We start from the raw sequence: 25,789 nt of genomic DNA, 5'->3' as shown, positions 1-25,789 counted from the left end.
AAAGAATTTTTTGTAGGGTGACAAAATGTTTTAAAAGTAGATAATGGTGATGGTTACACAACTATGAAAATATTAGAACCACAAAATTACACACTACCACGGTTAATTTTATGGGAGGTAAATTATATCTCAATAAAAGCTTTTTAAAAGATTTTTTAAAGACACTTTAAAAAGACACCCAAATAAGCTACAAAAACAATACACTGGGAGACTACAGCACCAAATTTTTCAATTTTCTCCTTCAGATGCATTCTCAAATCTGAAAGTCAAGTCTTCCTACATTTGCATACTTTGTTCAGTGAACAACAACAAAAACCCTACCTTAGTGAAACCAACTAACTGAAATTCAACTTGATGGAAAAAAATGCCTCTGAAATATAGAACACCTTTATTTTAGCATCGACTCTGAACTAAACATAAATCTGAATTTTGATGCGTCACATAAAAACTAGACATACTCAGAGTTTAAGCAAATTGCCAACTTTCCAGAAAAGATAAACAGTAATTCAGATTTCCTTTGATGCAAATATAAATGTTTACCTGCCTCAAAGGAACAAAATCTTGTAAGCCTAGTGTTCCCAAGTGAAAGAAATACGTATTTTTTAATTCAGAACTTTGTTTTAGAATCAATTTTAACCTAGCTAGGGTATACAGAGTTGATCCTTTATACTAACCAACAAATACCCTGCTCTTGAGTGGAACATACTGAAAACACAGCATTATAACCAGACAAAAGTTGGGAGCTGAGAAAAATCACAGTACACAATAAAAATAACTACTCTCAAGAAGCTCCTGAAAATGCCTCAAGAGTTCCAATGTTGCAAACTCCTTAGTCATTTAGTCTTCCTATAACTATTTACCGAACATATACCATTTGCCAGGCATGGTGCAAGGTACCAGGATGCCACAGTGAGGTATAAACAGAGCAGGTCCCTGGTTGCAGGAAGCTTGTTCTCTACAGCCTGACAAACCTTTCTGATTTCAACTTCAAGAGCCTGCTAAAAATTCAGTCTTGTCCCCTACATTGAGGAGCCAGGGCTCGTGGGCCTGCGGTGGAGCATGCAAGCTGTATTTTTACAAAGTGCTCCCAATTATTCCTCCACTGGACCATCCCACCCATCCTGCAGGAGCCCCACATTCAAAGTCCGCTCAGCAGCCTTCACCTTGACAGGCACCCCAAACACACCTCGAGGACAAGACGGACGGAAGGCTTTCTGGTATCACTCTGGTGAGCCACCAGCAGCTTGTTGCCCTCCCGGGTCGGAGAGCTCACTCCCTCCCAACCTCATCTGAGGCTGGCAGCACCTGAGCCTCCCCAGCGGCAGACACCTGTCTCCAGGAGGATGCAGTCTGCCACTTAAGTGGACCGTGGTCCCAAGGTTCCGCCCCCCGGGGAGGGGTCAAGGAGGCGGCGCGCGGGAGTTAAGCGCCGACTGCATACCGCCGGCCCCGCTCCCGCACACACTCACAACACTCCCGCGGAAACTGAGGCAGGCGGCGGACCGGATCCCGCTGCACAGCGGCTCGCGAAGGGGCTGGAACCCCGACGACGAGGTGGCTTCCGCCTCGCGGGCACTCGTCAGCCGCGGAGGCCCGGCCCGGCTTGCACCGACGGAGTTTCACAAAGAAAGTCTCCCGGCCCGCGCCCCTCACGCACTCACCGGCGCTGGCGCCGGCGGAGACTCGGGCTCCCGCCGCCTGCGGCTCCGGGCCGGAGTCGACGCTGGGGTCGGTTCGGACGCTGGCGGCAGCTGCTGCTCCATCCCCACGGGACCCGGGCCGCGTCCGCCTCGAGCTAACGGTCCCGCCAGCTAGGCGCGCGCACCGCTCCCGCGCGCCATGTTCCCGCCGTGCCGCGCGCCGCCGAGGCAACCCACAACGCCCCCCCGGACCGCGCACGCGCGCCCCCGCGGCTTCCCTCGCACACACCGCGCACGCGCGCGCTCGCCGCGCCCCCCCCTCCCTTGCGCCCCGCCTGGAGCCTGGAGAAGCCGGTCGCTGTTCCCGGCGTCGCGTTTACCCCCGCCGTGCCTGTCCCGCCCGGGAGGGAGAGCGCGCCGTTCCCGGCTCTGCGCCGCCGCCTGCCGCACTGCGGACCACCCCAGCCAAGCCCATTTCTCCACTGCCTCCAATGTGTCACCCGCATCGCGGGGCCTGGGGCGAGGGTGCGCCCAAGAAGTGCCAGACGAAGGACGCCCTTCGGTTGCTGAGACCCCACTCCTGGAGGTGTGCAGGCACGTGCGCGAATGGAGGTGGCACAGTGAACTCCAGTATCCTGGGGAGAGCCAGACTCTGGAAACCTGAGTTCAAGTCCCGCCTCTTCACTGACCTCGGACATCAGGCTCAAAATCCAGCACCACCCCAAGTGCTTAAGAGGTGGGCTCTCCTTAAAGGGTTCAAGTGCCACCTCCACTCCCAAACTGGGAGACTGGGCATGTCACCTGACCGACCCAGAGAACCTCGATTTCTACGTGTGCAGCGGATTTCCCAGGGTTGACAAGGCATCCACACCCCTCAGCACTCTGCCTGGCGCACAAGCAGCCTTCGAAGGCTCCGTATTGTAGCTCCTGCCCTATCCGTCCAAGACTCCTAAAAGTTTAATGAAAGGGGTTCTGTCCCAAACTCTGCGGTATAATTAGCTGGGAGTTCACCCAACCTTGGGGCTGCAAGAGACTCTTACTTCCCACGTCTTCACTTTCCATACTCTGCCTCAAAACCCTAAAGCTGGCACCAAAACAATAGCAGAGAACATTTTCCCTACTAGAAAAAGAAGTTTTCAAGAGTCTCTTGGAATTTGTAAATGGTTGTGCTTATTTCTCTTGGCATTTTTCAGACACAAGTGACACAAACAACCTGGAGGGGGGAAAAAGAGAAATTTACCTGCTCCCATAATTGGAAAATTCTGGCTGGAGCCTCACTTCTGGCATAGCGGAATCCAGTACCTCAAACCAAACTCAGCCTCTCTGACCTGTTGCAGGTTTCATTTGCTCTCTAATAACTTCATTTCTATACAGTTTCTTTCACTTAAGTAGCTTCATCTACCAAGAAAGCAGGGGCTGTTTCCCAGTACAGGTCGAGTATCCGTAATTCTAAATGCTCAGAGGTGTCTCAGATCTTGGATTTTGGAATATTTGTGTACATATAATGAGATATATTGGAGATGGGACCCAAACCTAAATATGAAATTTGTTTATGCGTCATACATACGTTAAACACAGAGCCTGAAGTTAACATTATACAATATTTTTAGTAGTATTGTGCATGAAACCAAGTTTCATGTATGGAATTTTTCATAATCCATCATATCACTGCTCAAAAAGTTTTGGATTTTGGAGCATTTTGAATTTTCAGACTAGGGATGCTTCAACCTGTAGACCCAGCCAGAGTCCCAAGGTTAACTCATCATTGGACCCATTTGAGCTACATGCCCTTCCTGAGCCAATCCATATTGGCTAGAGCTGGATGTATGGGAAGGGATTGAAGTCAGACCCTCCAGAAGGATAAAAACAGGAAGGGTAATTGGGAAAAAAGATGCTTCCACCTGAACAGAAGAGGCATTGGGCACAGGGCCAGCACAAACAAGAGATATCCAGGACACCATCAAGTAGGCATGCAGTAGGTCCACCATAGAACCAACTGCCTGTTCTGCAAAAGGGAGTGGCAGTTACTTCCTCCGCCAATGAGAAACGACTCTCCACCTCTCCTCCAACTGCCAATCCCAGGCCCAGCATTTGCCAAGTCTACTTAGTCAAAGGTATCCCAATGACCCCACAAGTGCCCAAGCAAGAACTGAAAGATGATGATGCTTTCAAGAACTGACTACTTACATGGCTATCCTACCTCATGATGGAAGACAACCCTTACCACATAACTGGGCACTTTATGGACCTTATTCCACTGAATCCTCACAAACAGCATCAGAGATGGTTATTCTTACTGAACCCATTTTAAAGATAAGGAAGCCAAAGCTTATCAAGAAACTTAACCAAAATTCCAGCAAATAACTTACCCAAAAGCCAATGTTCTGTAAGCACAACATTGTGCCCATCATGAATGTTGCCATCCCAGCTCCTTTTGCTCATATTTTGAAGTCCTTTACCCATCTCCAGCTAGATGACCAGCTATCAGTTCCATAGCAGAAGGAACTTCTAGGACTTCTTCAGCTTCCACAGTTGTCTCCCCACCTCACCTTGAAGCCCCATGCCATGATTTCATGTAATAGAGGAAAAAATTCTCCTAAAAGGAAATTACAGTGAGGCTAGGAAGAGAAAATCAGTGTCAAGTGGCCCTCATCAACAGTCAGTGTCTCCCCTTTAGTAAATGTATTAGTCTCCTATGGCTGCTGTAACAAGTTATCACAAACTGCACAGCTCAAAGCAAGACAAAATTACTTATAGTTCTGTAAGTCAGAAGCCTGAAATCAGTTTCAGTTGGTTCAAGTCAAGTTGTAAAGGACCAGTTCCTTCAAAGAGCACTGAAGGGAGAATCCATTGGCTTCCTTTTTCAGTTTCCATGGTTGTTTATAGTCTTTAGACCCCTCCTTCCATTTTCAAAGCACATCAATCCAATCTACGTTCAGTTATCACATCATTCATCTGATTCTGGCTTCTCTTGGGTCCCTCTTAAAAGGATCCTTGTGATGTCATTGGGCCCACAGGATAAGACAGGATAATCTCCCCACCTCAAGATCCTTAATCATGTCCATGAAGTCCTTTTTGCAATGTAAGGTAACATTCACAGATTCTGGGGATTAGAATGAGGACACCTATTGAGGGTCATTATTTAGCCTATCATGGCAGGTATCATCAGAGGGAGCCACAATGTGCCCCGGAAACAGGGAAGGGCTGGCTAACTGTGCCCAAGAGGGAAAATGCCCTAAGAAACCTCAACCTCCACATTATTCAAATGAACTAAAACCCATCTAACTTGGCAATCTCAACCTCATTCCTTTCAATATTCAAACCACCTAAATCCCATCAGCCCCCTGTACCAGGCTAGCCAAACCTCAGAATACTTGCATACCTTTCTAATAGAAATTGCCAACCCCACTCCCATCCCTAGTGCCAGGGGCAACAGCTGTGTGCCCTTGACACTGTCCTAGCTGGTAAGTAGCATTCGAACCATGGTATGGCCAGTGAATTACAATATGATCTAGTGTCAACCAGGCAAAATTGAAAAAGCAGCAGAGGAGTTAGGGCTGGGGCTCAGTGGTCAAGCGCTTGCCTCACCTGGGTGAAGCACTGGGTTCGATCCTCAGCACCATATAAAAATAAATAAAGATACTGTGTGTTCATCCACAACTAAATAAATATTTAAAAAATAAAAATAAAAAGTAGGGCTGGGGATGTGGCTCAAGTGGCAACATGCTTGCCTGGCATGCGCGGGGTGCTGGGTTTGATCCTCAGCACCACATTAAAAAAATAATAATGATGTTGTGTCCACCGAAAACTGAAAAATAAATATTAAAAAATTCTCTCTCTCTTCTCTTTCTCTAAAAAAAAAAGAAAGAAAGAAAAAGCAGAATCAGAGAGGAAGCAGGCATTAGAAATGCCTGCATTCCTGATGGCTCCAGATCCAGGCATCTGTGACCTCGATACACATCCCCTCCATGAAATGATGTGAGTGGTCTGTTTTCTGCCAAAGATGTTCCAACTTCTACAGATCACAGGGCTGTCCCTGAAGCCAGCCTGGAGGGACTGATCGCACTTGATGGTAAACAAGGATATATGCTCCTTTGGGCAGTTCACTGAACATGCTGACATTTGAGTTTAGACATCAGTTGCTTGTGCATTTTGTCAGCAAGTCACCATCCATGAGTCTGAACATGAAACTAGGAAGATAGACATTAGTACTGGATTCAGAAAAACCTAGGTTGGGTCCCAGCTCTGCCGCTTATCAGCTGTGTGATTTTGGAAAAGTTACCTTACTTCTCTAAGCCTGGATTCCTTACCTGTAACATGAGGGTGGCTGGGTGACTTAGCTTATATGATCACTGTGAAGACAAGATCAGCCAAGAATAGGGCTTTTTGCACAGGGCCTTCCTAATCATTACTGGGTCAATGTAACATGCCCACATGCCTAAACTCCACTTCTAAAATGTCATCCCTAATTCATTTGGGAGAAAAGTTTGACATGCATTAACATGGGACAACCTTCCTCTTTCTCTTCCCCTTTTGCTGTGAATATTTGCTGCAGAAATATCAATGAGTATGGTTATGGGACCCCCCCCTGGGGTATTACACATAATATACAAGAAAAGTGAATCAGCTGCCTAACCTTGGAAAAATTTGAATTTCACAACTTATCTAGTCCCAAGGTTTCAGACTGTGAAGACATGTATCTTTAACACAAAGGATGAGAATTTAAAACTGGCACATGATACATACACCAATGTACCTACCATCTCTTGAAATTTCTGAGTGTGAGTCACTACAAATGCCACCCCCAACCTCCCTGTGCCCCTTTCCCTGTAACTTTCTAAGGGGCCTTTAGAATTTGTATTTAGCTGTCCCTGGCTGAAACCAGGTGACATCCAGAGAAACCGCCTGGTAACAACAACCCAAGTAGGGCTCTAGATGAAAAAGCACACATAACTTTTTTTTTTTTCATTTTATTTCTTTCTTTATTTTGGTGTTGGGAATCAAACGCAGGGCCTTACATTTGCAATGTAAGAATCCAGTCACTGAACCATATCCCACCCCTAACATTTTTTTTTCTTTTAACATTTTTTTAGTTGTAGATGGACACAATATCTTTATTTATTTTTATGTGGTGCTGAGGATCGAACCCAGGGCCTCACACGTGCACGGCAGGTGCCCTACCACTGAGCCCCAGCACCCCCCCCAACTATTTTTTTTTTTTAAGAAAAAAAAAAAATTTTTTTTTTAAATAAAAGGCATTCAACCAAAAAGTTGGTTGAAGCATAAGTACAAAGCCCACATTCCATCAGGTTTTTAATTGAATTAACAGTGATTGTGGAAAAGCAACTATTCCCATAATAAAAATACAAATGATTAAAAAAAAAGATTTAAAGAAAAGGAAGATGACAGCAGAGTGAAAGAAGTACATTTCTTCAGGTTCACTCCAGTGTTCACAGCATAGCCGCACACACAGCCCGGCGCTTCGAGGACTCTGTGTCTTCGGCTTCCCCTTCCAGGGGCCGCTTTTGACTAGTGGAAGGCTGCAAATAAAGAAAAAGGGAGAATGTTTAGAAGAAAATCACCAGCTTCTATTAAAGTTCCCCAATTAGCTATCAGTCAACCAGGGTCACTTCATGTAAAGCATGGTACCAAGAATAACTGGTGGTCACTGAATCCCCACTGGACTCCAATACACTTATCTAACATTTCTCTTCTTGTGGCTTCCAACCACTTAATGATGTAAGGACAGTTCAACTGCAATTTTGTTTTTATAAGAAATCTTGCCAGGCGTAGTGGAGCGCACCTGTAATCCCAGAAGCTCAGGAGGCTGAGGAAGGAGGATCAGTTGCCTCGGCAACTCAGAGAGACTCTGTCTCTAAATAAAATATATTTTTTTAAAAAGGCGATGTGGTTCAGTGGTTGAGCGCCCCTGGGTTCAATTCCCATTACAAAAAAAAAAAAAAGAAAGAAAGAAATTTTTAAGGGTATTGTATTTTTTAAGATGTTTATTTATTTATTTTTATGTGGTCTGATGATCGAACCCAATGCCTCACACATGCTAGGAAAGTGCTCTACCACTGAGCCACAACCCCAGGAACACCCACCACCCTTTTTGTTGATATTGGGAATTGAACTCAGAGACACTTAACCACCGAACACTTTTTGTATTTTATTTAGAGACAGAGCCTCACTAAGTTGCTGAGGCTGGCTTTGAACTTCAATCCTCCTGCCTCAGACTCCCAAACCACTGGGATTTACAGATGTGCACCACCATACTCAACTCAATTACAATTTTTTTTCAACTACAATTTTTATATTTTACAATGGTGCATAAGCAAATGCAAACAGTAGAAAGTAAACTTTGAATCTAAATCTAGATATCTTTTTTTTTTCAGTTGTAGGTGGATACAATACCTTTATTTTATTTATTTTTATGTGGCACTGAGGATTGAATTCAGTGCCTCACACATGCCAGGCAAGCGCTCTGCCACAGGGCCACCACAACCTCAGGTGCAGACTCTGAACATCTTTTTGTAGGCTAGCAATATTCTCTCTTGATGTGAGGCAACTATAGCTCCTGGTCAGCAAGATCACAAACAGAATCCTATACACTAGTGTGCAACTGTTGCCAAGCTCAGTAGATTTGGAGTATTAAATGGAACTGGGCTTACAGCTTAGTGGTAAAGTATGTGCTTAGCCTACACTAAGGCCCTGCATTTACTCCCTAGCACCAAAACAGAGAGCTACTTGGGAGGCTAAAGCAGAAAAGACAGACAGCTTGAGGCCTTCAGGACAACTTAGTATGACTCTGTCTCAAAATAAAATAAAAAGGGCTAGGGGGTATAGCTCAGTGGTAGAGTACTTGCTTAGCATGTGTGGGGCCCTGGGTTCAATGGTCGATATCACAAAAAGTGAGAAAGACTAAAACCTCTCACTTAGAGCCCCAACTTTTACTCTTTTATGGAAAAGGCAATCTTGCCTTGCTTGCTTCACCATTTATAAAACTGGGAGGGAGAGTGGGAAAAAAGCAGAACTTTTGCAGTGCTTGCAATAGTGCAACCAGTGGTGCCCGTCTATAATCCCAGCGGCTCGGGAGGCTGAGGCAGGAGGATCATGAATTTAAAGCCAGCCTCAGCAAAAAAAAAAAAAAAAAAAGTAAGGTGCTAAGCAACTCAGTGAGACCCTGTCTCTAAATAAAATACAAAATAGGGCTAGGGGTTTGGCTCAGTGGACAAGTGCCCCTGAGTTCAACCCCCAGTACCTTAAAAAAAAAAAAAAAAGGCAGAACTATCATTAACCAAAAGAAAGCTAGACAGGAATGAAGTGATATTTATTTATACTTACAAAGAATTTTAGAAGAATAAAATTATAACCAAGAAATCATCATTTGTCCAAATTTTAAGTTTTCCAATGAATTTAAAATCGAGCCTCTAACAGATGGTTTAGTCTTGCCCTGAGGAGAACTTTCAAGTGACAGGCCCTACGTGTGCTTCACTGACATATTAAGCAATCTTATAAGGACGCTAGAGCAGATCAAGTTGAAACGTAACACCTACTACATAGATCTTTAAGAATGTGAAGCAACTGTCACCCTCAAGACTCTTCAGACCTGGGACTGGGGTTGTAGCTCAGTGGTAGATCATTTGCCTTGCATGCGTGAGGCACTGGGTGTGAATCTCAGCACCACATAAAAATAAATAAAGATACTGTGTCCATCTACAACTAAAAATAAAATATTTAAAAAATAAATAAAAGAGAACCTTTAGACTCATTAGGCTCACTCATCAGCTCTTTAAACCTAGTCTAGATTTATTAATCATTAGTAGGGATACCTGGGTTGGGATCTGGGATAGAGCGATTGATTTATTTTCCTCGGCCAGTAGCTCCTGAAACTTTCTCTTCATGTCCTCATCCTGTGAAGAAATGAAAAACATAAGTAGGCTGTGTCTGGGGAAAAGAAAACTCCTTTAGAAGGACAGGGCAAGGCACCCCTGCAAGGATGGCAAGTGTCTGCTAAGAATCACCCCCTTGCTCAAGTTCCCGAAGTGAAGGGCCCATGGGTGCTCACCTCTGCCTTCTGAGTAGTCTCATGAGCAGTGACAGCTCAGTCAACACTGACTGAATCAAACCCATGGTCCTAAGAGCTCAGTGGGTAAGAGAACCACAGACTCCAGATAACCAGCAGATCCTGAGAGCCAAAGGCTGGGGCTGACTCCATGCAGCTCCCTGAATCCTTCCACATCGCCCCCTTGCCCTGCCATCAGCAAGGCCATTTACCCAGATACCAATCGAACGACGGACTCAGCACCCTAAGAAAATTACCCAGCAGGTGCTATACAAAGTGCCACATGGTCTTGAAGCCCACAGTATCCCAAGCTCAGCTCTAATGAGAAAGGACAACAATGAACACGACATAGCATTACAGGTGCTTCATGCTGCAGGAGGAAAAGGTGGGGCAGAGAAGGAGTGGGCAAAGAGAACAACTGCCCAGATGTGTGAGGTGTGAGGGTAGCTCTACCTCTCCAGATGCTAAGTTCTAAAGGGTTCAAGGATTTGCATTCGAGAGTCTTGATGGGTGGCCTGGTCCGGTTCTCCCCATCTTCGAAAATGCAAAATATGTCAAAGAATGTGGGCTAAGCTCAGCCACTCACCAGTGAAGTGTGCAGTATATAGACCTCAAGCAGTTCGATTCCAAAGCCCCACATACTTTACCAAGCAACCCACCTTCTCCCTACTCTTCCCCGTAAGCCACCAGAGGGAGAGGACGACGGGGTCTCCACCGCTCAGCAGCTGCATGATGCTAGAGGACTACCAACTGCTTCATCTCTTCTCTATCTAGCAACTGGAACTACCACCTACTTCCATCACTCTGCCTAGTCCCTCAGCCTATCTTGGTAGGGTCATGCTCACCTGGATTCCCCTCTAGACTCTCCCATGGCTAGAGGATGTCACTTCTCACGTACTGTCACTTGCCAAAGCCCATCCATTCTTTCCCCCCATACTGAGTTCACACCACAGCTCCCCCAGGAATGCCCTCCTTACCTCCCTGCAACCTTCATAGCCCACCTTCCTTGTTCCAATCAGTGAACAAATTCTTCCTGAGCATCCCCTAGATACCAGTCACTCTCACAGGCACAGGGGCCTTCCTGGCAGAGGGACCCAGTAAACATTTGAGAATGCTGACACTCACCCCCGACACTGTTGCCAGATCATGCAGGCTTCAGTCCTGTTCACACCAGAGCCCTGTGGGCAGTGGCCCTGCCTCCTCCTGGTTAGCACTGTATTCTGCACCTACCCCCACCCCCACCCCGCCAACAGATACATCACACCACACTGTAGGACTGCAGTCAGCAACTGTGATGCAGACGTCAGCTCCCTAGGCAAGGACTTATCTTATTCCTCTTTATATCCATGCTGCCTAAGAGTATTTGACACAAGAGCTCATTGACTATTCTGAAGGAATAAATGCGTGAACCAATGAAATTACAATGGAATAATGGTAGGATTGTGTGTCTCAGCACTACTGTGAGAGGGCGGAGCCTCAGAGAGGTGGTGCCTAGTGGGAGGAGGTTAGGTCATTGGGGGCATTCCCCAAAGAAGACTGTGGAAATCCAGTTTCTTCCTCTTCCTCTCTCATATTTTTCACACCAGCCATGAGACAAACAGGTCACCACCACACACTCCTGCTATGATATGCTGCCTCACCACATGCTCAAAGCAATGGGGCCCCTTTGGTCATGGTCTAAAATCACCAAAACTGTGAGCCAAAATGGACTTTTCCTCTTTTTAAGTCAATTTATCTCAGGTATGTCATAGTAAGAGGCTGCTAACACAAATGCCCTTCTCCTTTAGACCTTCAGTGACCCAAGTCTATTAAGTATATTTACAAGTCATCAATTAGCTTACATAAAAAAGAACCTCATTGTTGACGCAAACTGTAAAGTTTTTTATTATTATTTTATTTTGTTTAGTTTTGTTTTTTGCAATGCTGGGGATTGAAACTAATGCTTCACTTATGTTAAGCAAGGGCTCTACATCCTCAGCCCCCTGGTGGCAGAGTTTATCTGTAAATGTCCTTCCTTTGAGATGTCCACAACCTATTCAAAAGTATTAAATTATCCCTTGAAGTCAAGCAGGAAGGAATCCTCTCAGGCACTCAACATGAGGCAAGAAGAGGACGTGAGGGGGGCTGGGGCTCAGTGGCAGAGCGCTTGCTCAGCATGTGTGAGGCACTGGTTTGATCCTCAGCACCACATAAAAAATAAATTAATAAACAAAGATATTGTATCCCTCTACAACTAAAAATGTATTAAAGAAGAAGGAGAAATGAGAGTTGCTCCCCAAACCAGACACTGCTAATGACAACACAGAGACCACGATTCACATTCCCAGTGTTCAGCCCAGTGCCAAACCCATAAAACCATTTGGCTTCTGAAAAACAGAACTTTCCCAAAATAAAAACCTAACCATCACTAACTGATGTTTTAGATAACCCATCTGCAGCCTTGTCCTCTCCACCTTTGGCTGCAAAAACAAAATGTGGATAAAAGAGTATTGACAGGAGACCCCTGTGGCAGAGTTGAACTTCACCTTCTTAGTTGTAAGTTTTCTTTTGAGACAAAAAGTACAAGAAAAATAGCTGTGCTGCCTCATAAATTTCAGGCAGATGCAAATCCTGTCCCTAGGACTTGCTGGCCAGCTCTCTATTTTTTTTCCAAGCCCAACACAGCTCCTCCAACCTCTCCACATGGGGACCCCAAGAGTTTCCTTACTAGGATACATGAAAAGAGCCGAGAGGCGTGTTTCTCTTTTTCATCAAAATTAAATCCCTACATCCATAGGCACCCTTTGTTTCCAAACTCCTTTTCTCCAAGGTCCTGCTGTCTCAAATCTGTGTGGTCTATTAAATGCTAAATCATCTGACAGATTTCTTCTGGGGAGATTGCTGTTTCCATGGCAACATCCCAAACACATATATCTGGGCTTTTTTTTTTTTCCTCCATTAAGGATTTGTTGTTCTCAACCTGAGCTGGCCTGAGCAAAACTGTTAGGTGTAGAGGGTTGGAAAACAGAATGGGGAACAGCCTTCCCTGAGAGCCTTAAATATAGAGCTGAGGCCAGACTGCCCAAGGAGTTTGTGGACCAGTAATCCCCAAGAGTAACAGTCTATTGCTCGAACTACCTGATTAGTAAGTGCCTAATCCCCACAGAAAACAGATCAAAAGAAAATTAATAGAAAGAGGAATGGCTGTGCTGAATGACGACACAGGAAATGGAAGATCAGACGTCCATCAAAAGTCTGCCTGGCTGGGCACAGTGGTGCAAACCTGTCATCCCAGCAGCTAGGGAGGCTGAGGCAGGAGGATCGCAAGTTCAAAGCCAAACTCAGAAAAAAGCAAGGTGCTAAACAACTCAGTGAGACTCTGTCTCTAAATAAAATACAAAACAGGGCTGGTGATGTGGCTCAGTGGTCAAGTGCACCTGAGTTCAATCCCCGGTACAAAAAGAAAAAAAAAAAAAAACCTCCCCACTGCTGTAGCTAATTCTAACACCAAACATGAATCTGACAAATCCACTAAAGACTTCCAACTCTGGCAACTCTGAATGAGGTCCATGCACGATCTAATGGCAGCCACAGTTCCCAGCAAGAACAGAGAAGTAATGCAGACTTGAAAGACGCAGGTGTCAGCCTGCAATACAGCAAGCCTACTCACCAGGAATAAGAAGTGAGACCCTTCACACCCAATCACATGGAACTGAGAAATGGCTGGATTCTTCCCAGGGAGGCTGCCATCCTCCCTTATTTAAGGTGAAAGATGGCTGGAATGAAGCCCAGCCTAGCTCACCTGTTGGGTGAACCTACAGTTCAACCTAAAACAGACCCAACATTGCAAAGGTTATGTTTCCATCCTCTTCCTCGCCTAGCTCAGGGCTCCCTGTGCATTTCATGCAAGTGGGTACTGCCCCACACCCACCTGAAGCCACGGGTGACTTAAGGCTTCTTCTGTCGTAAACCGCGCCTTTGGATCCACGACCAACAACTTCTTGACGAGATCCAGAGCTAAGGTAACAAGAGAATTGGCAAACTATAGTGAAAAGGATAAACACATCCAATCAGCAATATTAAGGTATGCAGAATGACAGGCCACCATCCAGAAAGAGATCATTATGGAGTCAGCAGACAGTGGGCAGGACCCCAGGTCCTCCTCCCCGTGTGCAGAGGACTCTAAACACCAGGAATGATGATGATGCTCCCCATCTCCCCCTCTGGGACACAGCTTCTTAGCTCCCTGCTCCCTCTCTTGTTGCTGGGCTCAAACTAATTAAACTGACCTTCTACCCAGTTCTGAGATATTCAAAATGCTACAGCCAACTCTCCCTGACACCCCAGGACTGGTAATGAGAGTCCCTCAACCAAAGAGGGGCTCTGTGAAAATCTGGCTTGTCAGAAATAAAGCCTGACTACTCCAGCAAGCAATGAAGGCTGGCTTGTATACTGCAATAATATTATTCCTTAAAGAGCACCCATGCTTAGCACGATCACCTATGTTACACTACTGGATATTTAGTTTTAAGTTTCCACTTTTTCTTCTGAAAATTATAAGGTTACATTTTTAAATTATAAAAATACAAAAAAGTAAGGGGCTGGGGTGGTGGCTCAGTGGTAGAGCACTAGCCTAGCATGTGTGAGACACTGGGTTCGATTCTCAGCAACGCATATAAATAAATGGATAAAATAAAGGTCCATCAACAACTAAAAAAAATTTAAAAATATACAAAGTAACTTACATTGAGCTTTTTATACGGGGCTAACTCAAAGGAAAGTTTGTAACTAAAAAGTTACTTATTCTTTTGCACACTAAAATAGGTACCAGTCACTTGTGTACATTACACTTAGCACTCAGAAAAACCATTTAATTTAAGGTGAGGACTATCAGAGAAGGATCTTTACAAATAAAGAAAATAGAAACTCAGAGAAGTTCAATAACTTGCTGAAGGTCACACAGCTAGGAAACAGTAGACTAGGAACTTGAGCTCAATGTGCTGAATGAACAATTTGATCATTTGTTCTAATTTTCAAATTCTGTAAAAACTAATCAAAACTAGAACAGACTAATAGGAGAAAACACCACAGAGTTTGAAAAGACACTCCCACCAAGAGCATACCCGCATCGTAGTAAACCACATATTCTTAACCCTTTTCGTATCCATACCCTTCTCTGAAACATCTGCCCAGACTTCGGGAATGAAGTTGTATTTTCCACTGGTGATCTGATCCTTCAGTGACACTTGAGTCTTATGCTCAGAGAAAGGTGGATACCCACTAAGGCTTTATATTGGTAGAGAGAAAAAGGGAAAGAAATCAAATGGCATTCTCAGAGGCATTCAGATATACAGATTTCTTGGTTTCAGCATCATGAAAAAGCAGGTTTTTCTTTAAATCAGTGGTCGAAAAGTGACCTAAATGAAACATGACCTTGCTACCTGAATATGGTTATGCTTTCATCTAATTACCTCCAACCAGATTGTGTAGCAATGAAAACTTTTCTTACCAGATAAAAAGAATAACTCCTAAACTCCAGCAGTCCACAGCACGGTTATACCCGGCAGTTCCAATGGAAAGAAGAACCTCGGGAGCCAAGTAAGTGGGGGTACCACATAAAGTTCTCATGAGAGAGGTCTCCCCCAAAATCTTGGACTGCCCAAAATCAGTAATCTAAAATTAAGGACAAAAGGAATAATTTTTAACAATGTCCTAAAATAAAAAGAGTATCATAGTCTGCTGGTCCCACATCAGCTACATCAGCTTTCATTGTGTGCTTCATACCTGAGGTTCATCTGAAGTCTGCAAACTCATGGCTTGCAAGTTCCAGTACTAAATTTTGCTTAAAATCCCTAACTTAAGAACTTCAAGAATTAGGTTTTCCAGTTTACCTATGTTCTTTGTAACCTTATAGAAAGTTTGTGATCCCTATGACAAACACCCGAGGATTCTAGTTAGTTACACTATTCTTCTTAGACCCTAGGCTCTCAAATTTGATTAACTGTGGAATATCTGGGGAGGTTGAAAAAAATTCTTGCACCTGGGTGCCACCCTCAGATTCAGAGATGCAGCCTGGGTCTTTGAGATATAGTTTATTTTCTTATTTATTTTTAAATTCTAACAGGAGATTCTAAAAGGAAGCTTGAAAAAGAGGTCCAGGCAGGATATGTAATTCATTCATCTGTTTAGACCCCTCTGCACAAAGGTGGATTGTATACAATGGAGCTGATAAATGCTCATTAGACTCCAGAGAGACAGGATATCACCTGATCTCTACAACAAATGCTGAGTGCAAAAATCAGATTCTCAGTCTTTTTTTTTTTTTGCTCCCATTTTTCACACGAGGAATTAAAAGACAGTTTCTACCGGAATGCTCACATACAGAACATAACTTTTACCTTTATAAGACAGTCCTCTTCTTGAGATGACAGTAGAACATTCTCTGGCTTTAAATCCCGATGTATAATGCCATTTTTGTGAAGGTACTACACAGAAAGGAAGGCATAGCCCTTAGATTTATATTTTCTAGGAAGTCCTTTTTTTTTTTTTCTAAATGTGAAATCAATTTTGTTGGTCATTTAAAACCTGCCCACATTGAAGAAGATAAAGAAGATAGACTTAAAAAGAAGATAGACTTCAGTGACTTATAAATGGAATTTCAAAAGTACAGTGGGGTCAACACTAGTCACAATTTAGTCAAGGACCTGGTTCCTTTTCTCTCTTTTCTACTACATTATCGTGTGTGTATGTGTGTGCATGCGTGTTTGTGTGTGTGTAGATTTGTCTTAAGAATGTTCTTACCTATGAAAGATGACTACCAGAAAAGAACACTTTCTATCTCATTTAGGAAGAGAAAGAATGGTATCCCATCTCTCTTTAAGGGACAATACAGAATTTTTCCAGAAAACTCTAATTATTCTCGCCTCTGAAATGGGACCAAGCCTATCCTAGAAGAATTACTGAAAAAAGGAATAATACTTCCCTCAGGAAATCACACTCTATCTTTAACGTGAGGTCAACTGCAAAAACTACACTGCTCTTTTTTATGGTGGAGGGAGAATATTAAGAAGTTAATCACAGCATTCAGTAAACTTTCACAATTCTCTAAAAAAACAAAAACAGCAACTGAGACAATAAAGCTTGCATTTCACAATTCAAGAAAACACATATCCTTTCACATTGGCGGAAATATAAGGTATTTAATTCAATAAAACTTAAATGAGTGATATAAAATATTTTGAGAACATACCAAAATAAACATAAAAATTCCATCAAAATGATATATTTACATATATACTAAAAATGTCTCATAGCAATTGCTCCATATACTCAATCCACTGTAATATTCTTTTTTTTTTAAATATATTTATTTATTTATTTTTTTAGTTATTGGCAGACACAACATCTTTGTTGGTATGTGGTACTGAGGATTGAACCCGGGCCGCACGCATGCCAGACGAGCGTGCTACCACTTGAGCCACATCCCCAGCCCGTAATATTCTTTTTTTTTTTTTTTAATATTTATTTTTTAGTTTTTTCGGCGGACACAACATCTTTGTATGTGGTGCTGAGGATCGAAGCCGGGCCGCACGCATGCCAGGCGAGCGCGCTACCGCTTGAGCCACATCCCCAGCCCCACCGTAATATTCTTTTTTAAAAAAAATTTTTGGTAGTTGTAGATGGACAGCATGCCTTTATTTTATTTGCTTATTTTTTTTGTATGCAGCGCTGAGGATCACATGCCAGGCAAGAGCTCTGCCACTGAGCCACAGCCGCAGCCCCTCACTGTAATATTCTTGATCAGTAAATATAAGAAAGGGAAAAACCAATAAGGGAGATAAGCACTAGGTAGGTGACAGCCACCATTAAAAAGACTTTGAGGACTGGTGTGTAACTCAGGGGTAGAGCACTTGTTCCCAGAACAGAAAAACAAAACAAAACAAAAAAAAGGGGGTTGGACAGAGGGGTGGGGGGCTTATGATCATGAACTTCAGCCTGCTCTGGATGTCCCTCTGGGCACTTTCAGTGGGAAATTAACCTGATGAAACCTTCAAGGCCAAACCCAGGTGGACCTATCCCAGAAAAATCTCCCTCAATCCTCACCCAATACAAGAACAGCTCCCAGCCAGACACAGTGGCACACACCTATAATCCCAGGGACTCAGGAGGCTGAGGCAGGAGGATCACAAGTTCAAAGCCAGCCTCAGCAAAAGCGAAGCCCTAAGCAACTCAGAGACCCTGTCTCTAAATAAAACATAAAAAGGGCTGGGGGTGCTGGGGTTGTGCGGCTCAGCAGTAGAGCACCCGCATAGCACATGTGAGGCCCTGGGTTCGATCCTCAGCACCACATAAAAATAAATAAATAAAATAAAGGTAGTGTGTTCCAACTGAAAAAAAGGGTTGGGGATGTGGCTCAGTGGTTAAGTGCCCCTGAGTTAAATTTCCAGTCTCCCTCCCCCATAAGAAATCTGCTCCCTCCACTGCATTTACTGCAATGAATAGGAATCTTGGTGGGGAATCACCATAACCAATTCTGCTTGGAAAATGGTGGTATTCCTCAAGGCAAAGTGCCACCAACAGCTTCTCTATCAACACTTTCACTGAATAGAGAAGGCCAGGCACATGCCTCACCCACCTGTCCACTCCCATGACCAAGATGCTGCATCTGGAGGGAACTGAGTAAATGAGCCAGGAAGAGCACGCCCGTCCCCCTCGCCCCAGCTTGCCCACCGGCCCCTCAACTGTGCCCAGTCCCAGTTTACAGGAGGTTTTCTACAAAGATAAGGTAGCCGTAGTTCTATGGTTTAGATATGAAGTGTTATGTGTGAGACAACACAAAAAGTTCAAAGGTGAGAAGATTGGGTCATGAGAGCCTTAACCTAATAATCAACCATTAATCCACTGGTAGGGGTTTACTGGGCGGTACCAGCAGGAAGACAGGGTGTGGCTAGAGCAGGTAAATCGCTGCAGGCATGCCCTGGGTATGTGTTTTGTCCCTGGTGAGCACAGCTCTCTTGGCTTCCACGTCTTGAGCTGTTTGCCTCCTTCACACCTTTTCACCATGATGGCTTGTGGGGTTTTTTTTAATATATATTTTTTACTTGTTGATGGATCTTTATTTATTTACTTGTGGTGCTGAGAATCGAACCCAGTGCCTCACACATGATAGGCAAGTGCTCTACCACCGAGCCTCCAACCCAGCCCTCGCCATGATGTTTTGCCTCACTTTGGGCCAAGAGTAATTGAGCCTGTGTTCTGTGAACTTTGACCTCCGAAACTGTGAGTCCCAAATCAACTTTTCATCCTCTAAACTTGTTCTTGTCAGGTCTTTTAGTCACAGGGTAAAAAAGCTGACTAAAACAGGTAGAAATCAATTTCCCTCCAGGAAGACCTCCAGGCTAAAGAGAGGAGACTTGGGGGGTGTTGGTTTTCTAGTTCCCTTCCTTACTGTCTCTTAACTTCACAGCAAGAGCTTTGTCATCTGAGTCAAAGGGGTAGGATGTTTTTTCCAAGAACACAACAAACACAGGATCGCTTCAGAGTTTTAATTCTCAGTCCCTCAGTTTCTCCCTAACCCAGGTAGTAATTGCACCGCACAGAAAGTAGGTTGGCACAATAACTGAGGACTTTTCTCACCTGTACAGCCAAGAGCATCTGGTAAAAATAGAGTTTGCAGGTAGCTTCTTTCAGCCGTTTATTCCCCACCACCCTGTCAAAGAGCTCTCCTCCTTCCATCCTGAAACACAGACAAAGGAAGGTGTTCATTCCTAGAGGAAAACTCACTTGCATGGTATAAAAGACAGAGCAAACTCATTCAGACTAGCACAGAGTTGCCATTTTTATTCACCTTTGACTCACATTATTAGAGCTAATGAGCTAATAAGGTTCATCTACAATCTGATGTCCCCACCAGAAGTAAGGAATATGAAAGAAGGAACGTGCAGTGGGAATTGGTAATACTTGGGATACTTTAAGATCTGATTCACTACCGGAGTGGGCCCAGGAGCCTGCGCGCTTATCACGTACCCTGCGTGATTCGGAGGTGATGAGGAAGAGCAAGCCAGAACTAACAATCAAGTCAACTCGGGTCTAAACCCCAACTCCACTTCTTCCTAGCTGTGGGACTTTGGGCTATTTAATCTCTCTAAGCTTAAAAAGTGGGAGTAACACCACCTGCTGTGATGGTTGGTATAAAATAAATGATTGACATAGGTAAGGCACCTGGCACAGGGCTCAGCAATGTTATTCGAATTCTCTGATTCAGTTTCCTTTTCTTTAAAGTGGGTCTAAAAATAGAAACCCACCTGTGACATGTAAGTAACCTGTAAGATTATTATGAAGTCCACAGGAAGTGCTAACCTAGCTTGCAGGTAAGGGCTTAATAAACACCAGCTACTATACTGTACTATTATGACCATTATTCACTGGGTCAACCAGATCCAGTCAGATAACAATCTCCTATTTGGTAACAGCAAATATTCCCTGAAGAACCCTAGGACATTCATCTCTCCCAGGGTTATAATCAGGATTACTGTTTATTTTATTTTATTGTATTTTTTGCAGCACTGGGCATTGAACCCAAGAGCACTCTACCACAGAGCTACCACCCCAGTCGGTTTCATTTTTTTATTTTGAGTCAGGGTCTCGCTAAGTTGCTCTTGCCACTCAATCTGCATAGCCTCCATTTTTCAGCCAAGAACAAAGCATTCCATGCCTGTCACAACAGCTGCTTAAAAAATGTGAATTTATGCAGGAATAGATATAAGACAGGCCTCTTCCAGGAATGACACAGGAAATTATTTTGGTTATACCAAAGAAGATAGGACATTCTAACCACGAAGTAAAGCAGCAAGATAATGAAAGATACTTAGGCACCACCATGCCACCAGATCCCATCACCTTAAGTAGAAAGGACCACCGAAAGCAGATATTTTTAAAGTAATAACATCAACACACGTGGAAGCTGGGCACAGTGGCACACACTTGTAATCCCAGCATCTCAGGAGGCTGAAGCAGGAGGATCACAAGTTGGAAGCCAGCCTCAGCAATTAGGCAAGGCCCTCAGCAACTCAGTGAGAACCTGTCTCAAAATGAAAAATAAAAATGGCTGGGGCTGGGCACGGTAGTGCATCCCTACAATTCCAGCAGCTCAGGAGGCTAAGGCAGGAAGATCGTAAGTTCAAAGCCAGCATCGGCAATAGCAAGGTGCTAAGCAACTCAGTGAGACCCTGTCTCTAAATAAAAATACAAAAAAAGGGCTAGGGGTGTGGCTCAGTGGTTGAGTGCCCCTGAGTTCAATCCCTGGTTCCCACCCTCCCCCCCAAAAAGAGGGGCTGGGAATGCAGCTCAATGCTCTGGGTTCAATCCCCAGACCAAAAAACAGGGACCCCATGTCAAGCGCCCACATGTGCCAGGTACTCTGCAGGGCTTTCCATCCCTCATAGCATGTAAACTTCTCCAAGACTCTGTACTATTATCTGCATTTAACACTAAGAAGATGAAACTCAGAGGGATGAAAGAAACTCACCCATGGGTGGTCAACTAGTCACCTGCAGAGTAGTGTTTAAACCCAGGACTCAGATGCAGGGACTAGAATCCCCTGCTACCTGCCTGTGGAAATACTGCACGACTTCTAGAATTAACACTACCTAGACATGCAAACACACTGTGGATCCCACCACCACATACTTAGGGAGGGTCCCCAGCATGAACAAGGCAAGTCTACATTCAAGTCTATGTTGGCTTTTGAGCATTTAAATGAAAATGTCAAGTTTAAAACATGTACTACTTACAATTCCAAAACAATGTAATAATCTTCTGCATCAAAAAAGTTTTTAATCTTGATGATGCAAGGCTGAAAAAAAAAAAAAAAGAGAGAGAGAAAGGAAAGAATGAAAACAAGTGAGAAACTCCCAAGAAGGAAACCACAAAAGCCACAGAATTTGAGACATCTGCCCAGGGAGTCGGGGAGCCCAGGCCCAGGCTTTGGGCCCACTGATTCTGGTAGCTTTGAAGTTGGGGGTGGGGGTGTGGAATCTGACAGACGACTCCTCCGTGAGAAAATGGAATAAACAGTCCACACCCTGCCATGTCAGTGAGGAGCGGGTTCATGTTTCACATGAGGATGTCCTACCGAGGAACAAAGGCCAGTCTCTTCCCAGCCTTCCTCCTCCAGCCCTAAAACAGAGGCACTGAAGGAACCGGGTGACACTCTGAAGAGCAATATGAATGAAAAAGCAGGCCAGGTGCAGAGCCAGGCCATGCTGCTAGACAGAGATCACCCAGCTCCAGTTCTAGAAACAAAGGGAGTGTGACCCCATGTGACAAGAGCCTCCCATTGTGCCAAAGAAAGAGGAAAATTCTAGTTTCATAATAATTTTATAAGTTAAATTATTTTTTCCATTATATTTTAGTTGTAGATGGACACAATACCTTTACTTTATTTATTTATTTTTATGGGGTGCTGAGGATGGAACCCAGGGCCTCACACGTGCCAGGCAAGCGCTCCACCACTGAGCCACAATCGCAGCCCCGTAATTTCCTAAGAATTTTTAAGCACACTTGGAGGTAGGGGACAGAGACGCAGTGGATGAGAGCTGTGACCTCTGACCACGGCAGAGAGCACAGAACACTGAGGGCAAGGGAGCAGTACTGTACGTTTTTAAAAGTCCATATTTAATATTATGACTTCATACTTAGCAGAGCTTTTGTTTCACAGTACATAGCCAACTTCAGGTGGCTGTCAACACATGCCTGTATTCCCAGCTAATGGGGAGGTGGAGGTCGTAATCCTGAGCCAAGTTCGAAACAAACCAGTTCCCCACTCCTGTACACTACTTGACTCTACATGAGCAATTTTATTACACAATAATGAAAACACTCAAGGCTGGGGTTGTGGCTCAGTGGTAGAGCATTTGCCTCACATGTGTGAAGCACTGGGTTCAATTCTTGGCACCACATAAACAAACCAATAAAATAAAGGTCCATCAACAACAACAAAAAAAAATTTTTTAAATAAAATACTGACTACTCCTTGTAAGAAAAGAAAGAACAGCTAAAATCTTCATATCCCATAACAGGAAGCCAACAGGCTATTTAAAGTGGATAAACCAAGAGACAATGGTTTATACATATTATGTAGAAACATGGAGGCAAATTCTAGCAAAAAGCCAAGAAAGAGTTTTTAAATATTTATAGAGAGGCGGATTAGAGGAATGAGAAGTTGCTGGTTTGTGCAAAATTATTAATACTATTTGACTCTTTAGATTATGAACTTGTGATGTGTTGGCCAAATTATTTTTTAAAGGAGAAGCAGAAGAAAACTCATAAATGGAGAAGATGACTAGATTAGAAGGGAAAATGGGAACTGCTTGGTTCCTCTTGGCATCAAAATGTGCAGTGCAGCGAGCTACGGTTGTAGCTCAGTGGTGGAGTGCTTGCCTGGCACATATGAGGCCCTGGGTTTAATCCTCAGCACCCCATAAACGTGAATAAAAAAGTAAATAAAATAAAGGTATTGTGTCCATCTACAACTAAATAAATAAACAAATAATGAGCAGGAAATGCTCCAAGAAACTACTAAGAAATATATCAGGGACCTAATCATTTGGGAATGGTTGGGGCCAAGAGCTGACTGAATGTAAAGAGGTCCCCAAAAATCAGAGCAATCAACTGTCTCTAGTCTTTCCTACCCAAGGTCATTGGCTAGGGCTGTCACACATAAAAGTGTCTCTCTAACAGGAACCAGAGACTATTAACCCAGACTTTCCACTTAAGTCACACGGGGAAAAGAGCTCAAGGAATCCAGCTCACGACCTTGATCCCAGCCTGTTCTCTGTGCTGAAAGCTTTAGGAGCAGACCCACAGAAGTCTCACACTGACCTTGTGACATGAGTACCCTTATTATCTCCATTACTCAGATGAGCAAACAGTGGCTCTGAAAAGTGGATGACCTGCTCAAAGCCAGGAGGCGGCAGAAATGAGCTGTGAGCTCAGGTCTGTCTCCACACTAGACAGAAGACATGGGGGAAGGGGTGAACTGCACCATCTTGGCTCAACACTGCCTGGGCCTAGAAGATAGTCTTGGCCCACTAAGTGTTTGACAATTGACCAAATCGGTGTTGGACTCCTAAGGCCAGGTTCTTGGGCCATGAGACATTGTCCCCAAACACCCAAATGTTATCCATGGATCCATGTTGAATTCCCAAGGTTCCAAATGCTCCAGGAAACAGCTAAGAAATATGACAGGGACCTAACTAACTGTTAGTGTTCTAAACAGCACTGGACACTGGATTTGTATATGTTATGTTTGAGGATCATCTGACATCAGAGAAACTCCTCTGAGTATTCTTAGTGTTTATTTTAAGGGTATGTTTGATGCAATCCTACCCCTAGAAAATTAGATGGCTCTGCTCTTCCCCTACCACCCCCCGCAGGACTGGAGATTGAACCCATAGGTACCTTATCACTGAGCTACATCCCCCACCTTTTCTATTCTTGATTTGAGATAGGGTCTCACTGAGTTGCCAAGGGTGGTCTTTTTTTTTTTTTAACCTTTATTTTGTTTATTTATTTTTATGTAGTGCTGAGCAGCAAACCCAGTGCTTCACACATGCTAAGCAAGCGCTCTACCACTGAGCTACAACCCCAGTCCCCCAAGGGTGGTCTTGAACTTGCCATCCTACTGCCTTAGCCTCCCAAGTCACTGGAATTACAAGAGTCACTGGGACTTTAAACATACCCCACATGCCTTAAAGAGAGCTCTGCTCTTTAAAGAGGCTTCCAGGCTCTTGGAAAAAAGACCTGGCAAGCTGGGGTTCAACACTATAGTCCCAGCTACTTAGGAGGCCAAGGCAGGAGGATCACTTGAGCCCAGGAGTCAAAGGCCAGGTTGGGCAATATAGAGAGACCCCATGCCCTCCACTCGCCACCAAAAAACAAAATTCAAAGAGTACATGGAAGAAGTTACAAAGAAATTATTAAAAGATGGGGCTGGGGTTGGTGGCTCAGTGGTAGAGCACTTGCTCAACACGTGTGAGGCACTGGGTTGAATCCTCAGCACCACATAAAAATAAGAAAGTTAAAATAAAGGTATCATGTCCATCTGTAACAACAACAACAAAAAAATCAAAAATGTTTAAAAAAATTATTTAAAAAAAGCCAAGCAAGAAGATCAGTCCCTCAGATTCCCACGGGTTACCACTCCTTGCACAGGATTCTCAAGGAGCCTGTGGAAGTATTTTGTCAAGGTAATGATTGTATTCTTGTTCTTGGTTTCTCCCTGTTCTTTGAGGAATTTGGGGAGGTATAAGGAAAGAAATTTTGTTGTTGTTTAGAGAATAAAAACCAGAATAAGATGATCATAGTCAAACAGTAGACAGAATACAGGATTTGTTTCAAGTGCAGGGACTACTGAGCTTATGACATGGATGATGCTCATGAATTAATGAGGAAACTGAAAGAACCAATAAAAAGAAAAGCAGGATCAGACCACATTCTAATTTTTCTTCTCACCTTTTTCAAGTGAGACACACCTTCCGCTGACACTGAGCCAAAGTCTTCATCGAGACAACGTCATCATTGTACAAAAGAGGGAACTATCTATACCCAAAGAGGCGACTGACACACCACTTTTATCAGATATAAGGATAGGATGTTGTCATTATTTGATTTATCTGGGTCACTCCAAATAAAATGTATTTTAAGGTGTTAAAACTTCAGGTATAACCAGGCACAGTGGCACACACCTATAATTCCAGCTACTCAAGAGGCTAAGGAAACAGGATCACAAGTTCAAGGCCAGCCTGGGAAACTTGGGAAGAGCTTCTTTCAAAATAAAAAGGGCTGAGGATCAGGCCAGGTTGTGGCTCAGTGGGCAGAGCGCTTGCCTAGTATGCATGAGGCACTGAATTTGATCCCCAGCACCATATAAAAATAAACAAATAAAATAAAGATATGTGTCCATCTACAACTAAACAAAAACAAACAAACAAAAAACCGGCCGGGGATGGAGCTCAATGGCACAATGCTTGCCAAGCATGTGTAAAACTCTTGGGTTGGGCTGGGCATGGTGGTGCACGCCTGTAATTCTGGCAGCTCCGGAACC

The 25,789-nt window shown here is 43.9% G+C and overlaps 2 protein-coding genes and 1 long non-coding RNA gene across 5 annotated transcripts in view; 1 reads left to right on the top strand and 2 right to left on the bottom strand.

Annotated features, from left to right (window-relative positions):
* Positions 1 to 1,879, bottom strand: part of LOC114108264 (tetratricopeptide repeat protein 28) — a 594,959-nt gene extending 593,080 nt beyond the window's left edge. For both annotated transcript variants that reach the window (XM_071614927.1, XM_071614928.1), the window contains exon 1: positions 1,662 to 1,879. In XM_071614927.1, coding sequence (XP_071471028.1) covers positions 1,662 to 1,763 — 102 coding nt within the window. In that variant the 5' untranslated portion in view covers positions 1,764 to 1,879. The remainder of the gene's footprint in view (positions 1 to 1,661) is intronic.
* LOC114082416 (uncharacterized) overlaps positions 1 to 25,789 on the top strand; it is a 92,600-nt gene that overhangs the window by 20,241 nt on the left and 46,570 nt on the right. The window lies entirely within an intron of this gene.
* Positions 6,581 to 25,789, bottom strand: part of LOC114081662 (serine/threonine-protein kinase Chk2) — a 40,179-nt gene continuing 20,970 nt past the window's right edge. The window contains exons 7-14 of the mRNA XM_071614924.1: positions 21,477 to 21,538; positions 19,321 to 19,420; positions 16,083 to 16,169; positions 15,194 to 15,357; positions 14,855 to 14,970; positions 13,616 to 13,701; positions 9,473 to 9,553; positions 6,581 to 7,180 (exon numbers count right to left, since the gene is read on the bottom strand). Of these exons, the coding sequence (XP_071471025.1) occupies positions 7,091 to 7,180; positions 9,473 to 9,553; positions 13,616 to 13,701; positions 14,855 to 14,970; positions 15,194 to 15,357; positions 16,083 to 16,169; positions 19,321 to 19,420; positions 21,477 to 21,538 (786 nt within the window). The 3' untranslated portion in view covers positions 6,581 to 7,090. The remainder of the gene's footprint in view (positions 7,181 to 9,472; positions 9,554 to 13,615; positions 13,702 to 14,854; positions 14,971 to 15,193; positions 15,358 to 16,082; positions 16,170 to 19,320; positions 19,421 to 21,476; positions 21,539 to 25,789) is intronic.

The sequence above is a fragment of the Marmota flaviventris genome, chromosome 1 (genome assembly GCF_047511675.1).
Source record: "Marmota flaviventris isolate mMarFla1 chromosome 1, mMarFla1.hap1, whole genome shotgun sequence".
NCBI lineage: Eukaryota > Metazoa > Chordata > Mammalia > Rodentia > Sciuridae > Marmota > Marmota flaviventris.
The sequence above is the reverse complement of the archived record's forward strand: the minus strand, read 5'-3'. Positions and strand labels throughout refer to the sequence as shown.